Source organism: Perna viridis, chromosome 3, assembly GCF_037379345.1.
Source record: "Perna viridis isolate PV_CMFRI_1.1 ecotype Kerala chromosome 3, ASM3737934v1, whole genome shotgun sequence".
Lineage (NCBI taxonomy): Eukaryota > Metazoa > Mollusca > Bivalvia > Mytilida > Mytilidae > Perna > Perna viridis.
In genome coordinates, this window is record NC_142447.1 from 55289899 (window position 1) to 55302469 (window position 12571).

Here is a 12571-nt window from a genome sequence, read left to right on the forward strand (position 1 = left end):
CATATCTCAAATATAAGCATAAGGAAGACCTTGCATGGAGTCATTTAAAGGTCGAAAAGAATTATGTAGATATAATTGCCATATGAATAGAGAAAAGGTGTATTTCTTCTTATTATAGCATTAATATTTGCAGATTAAATGTAAATCCAAAAAAGAAAACTAATCTTGGTGGCACTAACTTGTTTTTATGGTCATTATTAAATGTGACCTTAAACCCTGACCTACTAATACATAGATACTGATGTTTTATTCTCATTTCCTTATGTATTGGTAAATATTAATCAAAGAAGCTTATTTACTTTTAAAACCACTTTCCAATTGTATTGTAATTTAGATCTTGATTCTTATGTAGATCTTTCTAACTATATGATATACATGTATTTTGAATAATAATGACTTGTTATATGTACAATATAGGTACATTGTCGAAAATTATTGAAGATATGTGATGAGGCGACAGAATGGGTAAGAAATGCGAGGCTCTACCAAGCTATTTCCCCCGTTCCAAGCCAAATACACATATCTTCAATAATTTTCGACAATGTACCTATATTGTTTTTATCCTGTTATATTAATAGTTTTGTGCGTGTGTACATTTTCAAAATAAAATTTTAAAATGCATATCCCCTGAGGAGCCCCAATTGTTAAACCCAAAGAAAAAAAATAGTACGCATGGTGCATGACTCAGTAAACATTGAAATTCAATCCGCACCATATAATCCATCAAAGCTGTTTGAAGAAAACAAGCAATGTATCAAAATTTATTTAATTTCAAGAGACAAATAAGTAAAATGAACAATAAATACAAATATTTTGAATGTTGTAAAGTCGATTTTAAGAACATTAAAGTTTTGAATTTCACGAGGAAGGTGGAAGCTGACTTGTTTCTGTTTGGTATATAGCAGTAGAGTTCAGGGGTGAAATTTGTGTTTAGGCCGTAATAAATCCAAGACCATAACAGTTTTCTGGTCATTTATCTCTTCAAGAGTTTTATCATATTGTAATGCTTCAATTTCTTTAAGTGGGGACCAGTTTATGTTAAATTGTGACGGACACTCTGGCTCTGAGTCCGACATGACTGAAATGACAGGGGAAGTCGTCTGCAAACTGATAATGAATCAAATCTGAATGAGATTTGGGATTTGCCATATATATGACGGTGAAAAAAATACAAACAAAATCATTATTTGGTTTACATAAAATCTTTTATTTCATTCAGTTGAAAACGAAACAAAACAGCAAAAAAGAAGATTAACCGGATACGCAATCACAATTTGTTTATATCGTATCTATGGTGGTGGCCATGATTAATTTACACATACCAGAAAAAAGTAGTTCTGCCTATAACGGGAGTGGGAGGAGCCAGAAAGTCGATAACCTGCTAATGTACGGATACAGCAAAAAAATAACCGTATACCTTTATTCGTTTAACAAATAACCTCATTGCAGGATAAATGGCAATATTTCTCTTGTTTTTTCCCTAATTTTATTCTCTATATTTTATTATGATTAAAAGGGTCAGGAAAGAAAGTATGATTCTTGATTTTCAATTAACCAAAGCTATCATCCTGTAAAACAATGCTAGATTTATTGTCTTCAGACATTATTTGTATTTTCTACTATTGGCTAATAGAAATCAGAGTTAGTGTACAACCATCAACATTATCACACCATGAGAGCAGTACAAATACTATAAAATTACTATCCATTATCATTAACACCTCAACAATAAATATTCTCTTCCAATCATTGATTGGATTAAGTGGAAAATATTGAAAGTTTTCTGGAAAAAATTCCATCCAGGACAAGATTTATTTGAAACAAATTTGAAATTAAATGGCCTTTAGATTTATTTAAATCACAGTAAAAGATTTTATTACTCTGAGTTTTATAGGTCAATATTTGTGGACAGTAGAATATGACATATGGATTGAAACTGGTGTTGTATAAAATGATATATAATGAAATTTTATTGTTTTATAAATTTGTTGCTTTAAGTGTCAGTCCCTGTAAGAATCAAGCAGTAGGTGAAATATGTTATGAAAAAAAACCAATCATTTTAAGAGTGTAATTTGATTATTTGCACCATCAGAATCAAGGAATACAGACAAGATTTTCCATATCATGCTGGACCATGTAGTTACAATTTCATTGAAATGCACTGAAAATGAACATTTCATGGGCAGATAATTCTGTCAATAAACTCATTTTTCTATCATTCTATTGAAAATTTTCTGAGCAAAGCCAGTGATGCAGAGATTGATTAGTGTTATTTTTAAATAGAGAAAGTATCCTTGATCTTGAGAGGTATCATATTGTCTGATCAAAGGGGTTTTGACATGCGTGTTTCTCATTTTTCCCATTTTGCCTGATTCTTACAAGCATCTACACTTAAAACATAAATACATCATTAGCTGAGAATACAGGGTTGTTGCACCAATATCAGAGAATATTAGACAGGGTAGTATTTCATATTTACACAAGTTTTTGAGTGCAATATGTGTACTATGAGAGGTAATGTTAATGCAATTACCCTTTATTTTTAGGAGAGCTTAAGTCATTTTAATATTTTTGCACAAGAGCAATGGAGGGTAACAGGTTTGCTGATGTTTTACAGTATGATAAAAGTTAATTATACAAGTCCACTATGTTTGTACACCTTACTTATTTTTGAGTTCTAAGATGCTATCAGCTAGTTCCAGCAGTACTCTATCAATATGAAACTAGCCATGACAGTTAAATAATATTATATAATATATTTCTGCAATTAATGACATGATGTATTTAAGCTTGTAGCACCTAAGTGGATAATTTGTTTAGGACATTGATACCCCATGCTTGGTATTTTGTTTTCTCTGCGTCATTATGTCGTCATCATAGTGGGATGAATACTAACTGTTCACCCCAGATTCTCCTGATAAAGATTCTGTTAGCAGTATTTTTAGTCAGTGTTTTAGAGACATTATTTACTTTGTTTCTTTTTTAATAAAGTGCATTTGAATTAATTTCTGAAGACTGATCCAATAATGCACTAGGGGTGGGCTATTGACATAGATAAAATTGGTTTTAGATATTGATCTGAAAGAGTTATGTCATGGCTGTTATTTCTCTGTTTTTAGTATCTTAAATTAGGTAATTTCAAATTTTAAGAACTACCAAGCCGATGATTTGTCACTGTAATGCTTATATTGCATGTCAAAATTACAGTTGACAATTTTCATTTACGACTGATTTCACAAAAAAATAGTTTTTGTCATTGTGATTTAAGTTGATTGAAGTTCCACTTTATTTATTTATTTTTCTTTGGGGGGGAGGGGGGTTCACTTAGATTCTGTTTATACTGAAATAAGATAGGTTGAGCATTCCTCAAATGCTGGGATTAGATTGCAAGTATCATTAAGCTAGAAGCCTCACTTGGTGCTATTTAGTAAGATGACATTACTTAGACAGATTGATATGTAAGCTGTCATCATTGAATGTTTATTTGTCTTACTTGTCCTAATATATCTTGGTACAACAAAACCTTTACTTATTAGTGATACTGAGTATAACATACATATGGTTTCTTAAAAATAATTAGATAATAAATATGATAGAGGAGAAAATGAAAGCGTCAGTTTTCTAGGTCATACAGCGATATTTCTATAGCCGGTACGGAAACCAAAGGAATAGAACTATAAACGTCTTGTCCTGTGGAGTTACTGTTGCTTGATTTAAATGTTAGTCGAGCCTTTGGTGGTTGTTTCTTTCGACATACCTGGCATAAAAATTTCTTGAATTGAATCCTAAATTTTTCTCCAGATAGGCAGTACAGGAAAAAGTTAACTGCATGATTGATATACATCAGTTGATAACATACAACCTTCCACAATAAAGATGTTGCCAAATCTTCTAAACTCTTTGGTTTAACAGCAAATAATCCAAATAATGGTCTGGGTGTTGTCGTGACAATCCATGTAAATGATATAAACACAAGTGTCATGGCTAACTTCCTGTGGTTGTTCCTTAGTTGATTGTCATCTTTGGTCAGAGTGCTTGGAACATGTTTTGTCCGTAGAAGACATATAATTATTAGAACATTAAATACCATTAGTATAAAACAAGGTAGGAATGAATATAAAACTAAATTTATCCACGGGAAAATTTGACATACAAAGTTTTCGTAGGCATATGGAGCACAAATATAGTTAGAGCCATCTAGTGACTGTCGTGTACTTAATAGTTGAGCTGTCCAGAATATGTGAATGTTGACAAGTATAAAAATTAATGCTATCATGAATGTAACAAACTTAGCTCGAGACAGACTACACATAGCATTTGCCTTAAGTGGAAACCAGACAGCCAGAAATCTCTCAATAGTGACAGCTACTATAAGCCATGCTGAGAATTGTATGCTGAAATGAACTAAAAACATTGTAAATTTACATCCAAAAGCATTTATATGACTTAGCTCAAATCCTGATACAGTCCTTAGCCAGGTTTTGAATGCACTGACAAAAAGTACGACAGAATCAGCAATGGCCAACATAGCCAAGTAGAAAAATGTTGGGGTCTGTCTCATTTCTCTTCTCATCATTACCATAAAACTAAAAATATTCCCTACAGTTCCTGTAAAGATTATAATAGGCATTGCAAACTTAATAAGGTCCATTGCAAGATTATAATGTCTGTACCCTTGTAGTTTCTCTAATATACTGATTATTGGTAAAGTGATGTTGAGTGGGTTTTCTTCTTCTTCAGAATCTCTGTATAGGATCATATTTTCAGCCATGGTAAGACTAGAGGAGTTCTGAATTGGAAGTGGACTTGACATTCTGATATCTTCTGTCATTGTATTGTTATCTTATGTCAATGTATGATGATGTGTTGGCTGATTTACAACTGAAAAATAAATGTTTATGACTGTCATGAGAAACATGTATAGGACTGAGGAACTAATTCATAAAAAAAAAAAGTAATAAAAATGATATGGTAGTTAAATGTTTTTCATGGGACTTTTTATGTTTATAAATGATCTTGGAAATAATGTTTTTATGTGTTTTAACCCTTGTGGTGCTGAGCATTTCTGAAAGAAAGTCTAGATTTTGATATTTTACACTTAATATGCAAATTATTTGCACAATGGTACTGATGCAGAATGTTATATATAAATTAAAGATGGATGATCACGAGGTGGGGTGGATTTGGTGAGGAGTTGGTGGAACAGTGGGTGGGCCAACATGGTAAAATGGCTTTGTCACTCAAAAATGGTCATTTTTGTTCATTTCCAGCCATTGTTTGCTGCATGTGGTGTTCAACAGGAGCAAAACAGGAACCAAAGCACATTCATACAACCCCTTGTACCCCGTAAAAGTTACTGTCAAATAAAGTTCAATACAGGCACAACTGGGAATCCAGGAGTCTCCTGAAGGGTGACTTGTGTGAAAAAAATTTTTGGCCTTTGTTTGGCCTAAAACCGGAAGTAGTCAATACAAGGGGTTGACATCGAAATGATGGTAACTGACATCATTCTTACTTAGATTCCAGGCAAAATAGAGCACTAAGATTAACAGTGCTAGAACCAATAAAGTGGAACCAGGGCCAATCCTGAACAGGTCCTGGGCTGCATTTAAAGGGTTGATATTCATATAAACAAATATTTATATAAAAATAACACATTTTTTTCCAGTGAAGAGCTCCATGCAGATTAGATTTTTGTAAAACATTCTTACTGAAATGAAAATTCAAAACTTCAACTGTATTTTTTTTTTAACTTTTTTTTTAACATGTCCAAAGTTATTACAGCATTTTGTAGCTGAGACATAAATACAAAAAGTTTCATTTCTTTAATGGCATTTTGCTCAAACTGAGGATTTCTTTAAGTTTCTTACTTCTGAAATCAATACATTGCCAGTATGAATGCAAGTAATAATCTTTTTGTTATTGTTTTCTGTTTCCAATTCTATAATAAACAGCTTTCAATGATATCCATTATATGTTTATTTTGACACATACTATGGTTCAAGTTCTGGTAAAGAAGCCATACATTATAGTTCAGCTTGTTTCTATATACTGTATATGACCAGCTTCCTGCTCCACAGTTTACAGCTGTATGTTGTGAATGTTTGCTTACTCTCTGTGATATAAACTTAACAATCTCTGATTGCCATGAAATTCAAAAAAATGTCTAACTAAATCTTGCTTCTTCCGCTTATTTTTTCATTATTCTTCATTTATTTTATCTAAGATAGATTTAGCATTTTGGTAGAAATATCGTTTTTTACAATCTTGGCAGGATGGCATAATAGTTTTTTTCAATTATTTCATACCTAACAGTTTTTTTTTATGAAGTAAGACATATTCATTTGAATATTTGAAAGAAGGTTAATTATACACAGAAAAATAATCCGTTACTAGTATTTAAATCTTCCTAGTCATCCTGGGTTAAGTTCCATGAATCACCTCCTGTCTGATTTTTATAAAGACTGCTACTTATATATTTGTTGATTGATCTTAATTAATTTTACAACAAGGTTTCAAACCTAAAAGAAGAATGGTATTGAATTTTGATGTTATAACCCAGACTGTGTAGGAATAAGGGGCTCGTCAAGATGACAAATTGAAACAAAATCGGTTGAATGATTGATTTTGGAGTTAAAATGTTACTTGAATCATATAGAAATTATGGGCAAATAATAGGAGTGGGGAGAAAGGGGGATGGACGTTAACAAGCATTTTCTTGATATATGGACAATAGATGTAAAACTGTATGGATGGATTTCTATGAAATTATACCACAGAAGGAAGGTTTTAATTGATATTTGGAGTTATAGCCCTAATGATCAAATAAGAGACCAGAAACAAGCATTTTTATAAATATTAGCTATATAACTTCAGAATGTGTGTATGGGTCACAATGATACCGTACCACACCTAAGTTAGCCTAGTGTTGATATTGGGGGTAGTTACTGTTTAGTTTACAAATATTAAAAGATCTTTGATTAGCTATGTAATTGACCTGAACATTTCAAATTATTCATGGACTAAACTATATAAAACTTACCTTTTGAGAAAAATTCCAGTCATTAGATTATACCAGATTAGGTTGCTTCATTCCGTATTGTCAAATCAATTATGTATTGGACTGTACGCTTATATCTGTTAATCTTGTCTGATCAATGCTAATAAATACCAAGCAAGAAAGTGGCATGATGTGTTTGTTTAATTAATGGTGGAATTGACTGTGACCATTTGATCCTGTGCTGTGGGAAGGCTTGTAGTATTTATTTGGTGTTTTGTCATTTCATTGATTTCAGTTGCTACCTACAGATTGCTAATGAAACATTTGTTTTCATATACTTATATTACATTATAGAAACTGTTGAATATAACACTTGTATTGGACAATAATTGTATTAGAATTCAAACTTATTTAAAATATCTGATTTTGGTATAAAGGTCGCATTATATAATTATTTCATCATCCCGTGAGGGCTGGCTTTTTATATTATAGAATGAAAAAAAATGTTGTGTGTAATTATCCAATACTTGCAGTCCAGTTTATCAAAACAGAATATTAGGTTCTTTCACAAGGTTGAGAAATCTAGGTCTTTTGCATAAGTGACGCATAGCAGAACAAGTGAGAAGACCAAGAATTTCTCTAAAGACTGAAAGATAACCCAATCTTTGATCTTCAAAGAATCTAAATATGTGTACCTGTTTCTTCCATGAAAACATACTTCTTTTGCTTGATTGGAGCATAAGGGAAAAGAATTTCTCTGAAGAGTGAAAGAGAACCCCATCTTTGATCTTTAACAAGTATAACTACTTATACCTGTTTCTTTCATGAAAACATATATATTTTATTCGCTTCTCTTAGAGAGCCGCCATTTCTGGAAACATAGTATATAGTGATGTCAAATTTTCTCTTGCCTTTGTTTTGAATATGTCCATGATGCTGCCATTTATAAGGTGTTTCATTGACTGAGAGAACAAGACAGGTGTGTGTGTGATCTTGTCTCAACTCACAAATGGCCTTTTCCAATAGAATTTAAAGGTTCTAGAACTAAATAATCAGAATAAATAAACCTCTCTAAATATATTACATATGTCAGCATTATTTTGGTTTTTTATGACTTAATTTTTCATTTACAATAAAAATACATATAACATTTGTTTGTATGTCTGTCTGTCTGCCTGTAAGCTTGTATGATCATCCTTTTTTAGCCTGTTCTTTAATTTTTTGATTTTAATGAGACTAAGCATTACATTTTGGCATCATATACATGTATGCCTGAAACACTGGTAATTATTGTCTGTTGTTTGTAGAGATATTTATCTCTTTTGATTCTTCTTATTGTTACACTCTCTACAGATCTCTTCATAGTACCTATGTTGAAATGACATAAAGTTCAGGATTATACAAATCATTTCCACAAAATACCAATGAAACAGAGATAAACTAGATTGAGGGTTGAAAATGGAGGGGGGTTACATCTTCAGGACCTTATAAGGACAACTCCTCATTTTTTTATGGATTTGTATGAAATAATTTAGAAAGAATCAGATATTCATGAAGCCAGATAATGATTATCCCATGTTAGCAAAAAATTTATAATCACACTTCAGGTTTAGTGAGGTTATAATACATGGAGCTCACTCACAGCTCTTGTTACAGAAAGAGCTGTATGACCTGATCTGAAGGAAATGGGGCTGTCAACTAATGTATTTAGTACTAGGAATGTTTATAGATGTTAATCAATCAAATGATTTTGATCTGGATTAATAGACATATTCTATTCACAAAATGATATGGTGATGTGTTTCTGTTGTAGATTATAGCAGCAGAGCCGGCTAGGTTTCACATGAAGTTACGTGTCCATTACAGCCAGCTATGGAATATATGGGATAGTATTGCTATCTTAATCTTCATGATAGGTGTAGGGCTGAGATTTCATCCATATACTCTTCAGGCTTCTAGAATTGTCTATACAGTCAACATTGTATTGTGGATCATGAGAATACTGGAGATTTTATCTGTCAACAAATACTTGGGGCCATATCTTAAGATCATTTCCAAATTGGTAAGTAAATTCATTCACATCACAGAGGTTTTTAGTCTCAGAGTTATTGTAATAAATTAAAAGTGGATGTATTACCTAGGACATAAATGTATTATGAATGTTATCAATGTTTTAGATTTAGCTTTGGTCGATTAATGTCTTTCTTACTCTTAGTTCAATTTCTAATCAAAGAAAAATATTTGGTTTAACACATAACATGAGGGTATAATACCTTATCACTATGAAGGAAAATTCACTGAGAAAGAAAATGGAAGTTATCATTGACATAAAGTTTATTGTGTGCTGTTGTTTTGTTTTCATTGCCCTAACTATATGAATGAAAGAAACAGAATCTTACTCTGCAAACAGTTGATTAGTCTTGTTTCTTATGCACTATTTTTTTTGGGGTATACTTCAAATTTTATATGCTTAAATTTCTGGTTGAGAAATATAAATAATCTGAATGAAATGTCAAAGTCTTTCTATTTTTCTGTTTTCATGGTGTTCTGGTGTACTTTGTCTGAAAACTCTGTTGTATCAGTTTATCTTCCAATATCCATTAGTTTTATCTAATGATGTAATTTTGTAAGTCACATGTCATTCTACTAAACAAACCTATAATTTTTTTGTTCTGACATTAAAGTTGAACTTTTCAATTGCAGCTTAGAGACATGTCATATTTCATCATCATTGTTACATTAGTCCTTATCAGTTTTGGAACGGTTCGACAGGCTGTACACTTCCAGAATGAAGAGTGGCGCTGGCACTTAGTTAGGAATGTTTTCTATTATCCGTATTGGATGATATATGGAGAATTGTTTGCTGATGAAATTGACAGTATGTTAACAAAAGAAATGTCGAACTTCTCTATTGTTATCACTTTTAGAATTTTCATTTAATTTTCATTGATTTTAAAAATCATGTTTAATTGTTTTAAATGCAAATTCTGTTGTATTAATGAAACAAGTATAACTGTTTTAGCAGGGAAGTTATATTTTATGCACTCTGTTTTATCATAGATGAAAAAAATCATATAAAAGTTTATCCAAAGTAGTAGACTGAAGTAAACGTTTAATTACTGACTATTGGATTCAAAGATGAGTTAGGGATGAAAATATCCATGATGTAATTGGCATTACCTAAAGATATAAACTATTTATTAATAATTTCTTTGCAAAAGAGCTATCCATTCAAAGTTATTTTCCCATTTCAAATATGTGTTTGATTTATTTCAGCGTGTTATGACCCTGAACGCCACCCTGATGGCTGTACTTATGCTGCATGGGTGGCCCCATTACTGATGACACCTTACTTACTGGTGGCAAATATCCTACTCGTCAATCTACTTATTGCCAGATTTAAGTAAGTTTTTGTTTATAAAATTGAAATAAAATAGTGAAGGATTGATCTAAATAATAATCAGTTAAGGTATATCACACTTGCCACTTGCCAAGGAATGATCTTAAGAATAATCAATTAAGGTATATCGGACTTGCCACTTGCCATGGATTGATCTGAAGAATAATCAGTTAAGGTATGCCAGACTTGCCTCTTGCCAAGGATTGATCTGAAGAATAATCAGTTAAGGTAAGTCAGACTTGCCATTTGCCAGGGATTGATCTAAAGAATAATCAGTTAAAGTATGTCAGACTTGCTACTTGCCAAGGATTGATCTGAAGAATAATCATTTGAGGTATATCGGACTTGCCACTTGCCAAGAATTGATCTGAAGAATAATGAGTTAAGGTATGTCAGACTTGCCACTTGCCAAGGATTGATCTGAAGAATAATGAGTTAAGGTATGTCAGACTTGCTATTTGCCAGGGATTGATCTAAAGAATAATCAGTTAAAGTATGTCAGACTTGCCACTTATTTTGGTCTACAACTTATTTTTGGAAACAAGTTTACATAGAGTGATCAATATGTCCAAGATTTAGTTTAGAAAGAGACATGACATAGGTATTGTAAAGTTGGAACATAATAAGGATAGAAATATTGTTCTTTGTTGCATTACGCCTGTTAAAGCCATTATAATATTGTATTGAAGCTTTTTATAATCTCTCAATTCCAGTTATGCATTCATTGTACCTATCTATTTCCAGCTCTACTTTCAACCGTAATAATGCCCATTCTGAAGCTATATGGAAGTTCCAACGATACCAGCTAATTATCAACTATGAACTTCGACCTATGTTACCTCCTCCAATGATTTTGTTCAGTCATATATTCCTGTCTCTCAAGTTTATAATACGGAGGTGTAAGGGAAAGAGAGATCTGTTTGATAATGGACTCAGTGAGTACAAATTTGATTTAGTAATAGGTATTGATGTAAAAATACAATTCATATATTAAATGGCAAACTCTTTTCTTTTTCTCTTTTCATTTTTGTTTTCCACTAGAATGAACAGAATCTGTCTGTGTGTATGTCCATCATATTTTCCATTTTTGGTGATCAGATTTTGTTGAAATTTGTTTCAAGATAACAATCTCATTTTATGACCTGTATTGAATACAAATGGATATAGTTTTTTAATGTTTTTTTTCCATAGAGTTATTTTTGTCTCCTGAAGACACTGAGAAACTTCATGATTTTGAAGAGGAATGTGTAGAAGATTTCTTCAGGGAGAAAGAGTTCAAGTTTCATTCATCTTCAGATGAAAGAATCCGAGTAATCAATGAAAGGTATTACCATAATTAGTTATCAATGAAAGGTAGTATCATAATTAGTTATCAGTGAAAGGTTGTATCGTAATTAGTTATCAATGAAAGGTATTATCATAATTTATTTATTGAGGAGAATTGGCATATCAGTGAAAGGTATTATCATAATTTATTTATTGAAGAGGACTGGCACATCAATGAAAGGTATTATCATAATTTATTTATTGAGGAGAACTAGCACAAAGTGTTGTTTGTTTCATTTTAAATAAAGGGGTGTTGTATTTCATTTTTGTGACACTGTTAAATCAAACCAAATTTCTTCTGCTTTTAAAGCAGAATTCCGCTGTTTACTTGGAAGTCACGTTAGTGGCTTCGAGTATTGTAACTATAAGAATGACAAAAGGGCTTCAGGCAGATAACTTCACGAACAGAAATGCTTTCTTCAAATTAATGCGTGTTTCTCTACATTTTAAGTATTAATTTTCAGCTAAATATTGTTGAACTGGTAAATAAAGACGCCATACTATTTTTTTGCGCTTGGCCGCGTAGTAATTTCAAAGAAGAGAAATAATAGCCAATACAATTTAATTGGAGTTATCTCTCTTTGGGTGGTATTGGATTTTAACTATGCCCCATGAATTGTATAATGAAAATCATTTTATCAAGAAGCGTCACAATCAACATCATCAGCTGCCTTTTTTCAAGTTTAATGTCTCAAGAACGTAAACAAATGCAAAAATCTTATTTTCACGATATTTGTGTACATCTTTGTTTCGTTTTGCTGCAGGTTGCCAGGGAAATATGGGTTCAACACCAAAACATTCTCAAACCTTAGTCCATGTCATGACCGGCACTCTAGCGCATTGCT

The 12571-nt window shown here is 31.9% G+C and overlaps 2 protein-coding genes across 4 annotated transcripts in view; one reads left to right on the plus strand and one right to left on the minus strand.

The window, feature by feature from the left end:
• Positions 1–12571, plus strand: part of LOC148622968 (transient receptor potential cation channel subfamily M member 3-like) — a 97201-nt gene that overhangs the window by 80146 nt on the left and 4484 nt on the right. For all 3 annotated transcript variants that reach the window (XM_088573356.1, XM_088573358.1, XM_088573357.1), the window contains 5 exons: positions 8814–9062; positions 9704–9878; positions 10277–10403; positions 11145–11335; positions 11592–11724. In XM_088573356.1, the coding sequence (XP_088429482.1) occupies positions 8814–9062; positions 9704–9878; positions 10277–10403; positions 11145–11335; positions 11592–11724 (875 nt within the window). The remainder of the gene's footprint in view (positions 1–8813; positions 9063–9703; positions 9879–10276; positions 10404–11144; positions 11336–11591; positions 11725–12571) is intronic.
• On the minus strand, positions 748–7221 carry LOC148622969 (thyrotropin-releasing hormone receptor-like). The gene is made up of 2 exons (XM_088573359.1): positions 7043–7221; positions 748–4881 (listed from the first exon to the last, which is right to left on the minus strand). Exon 2 carries the CDS (start codon positions 4829–4831, stop codon positions 3614–3616), a length of 1218 nt encoding a protein of 405 aa, XP_088429485.1. The 5' UTR covers positions 4832–4881; positions 7043–7221; the 3' UTR covers positions 748–3613.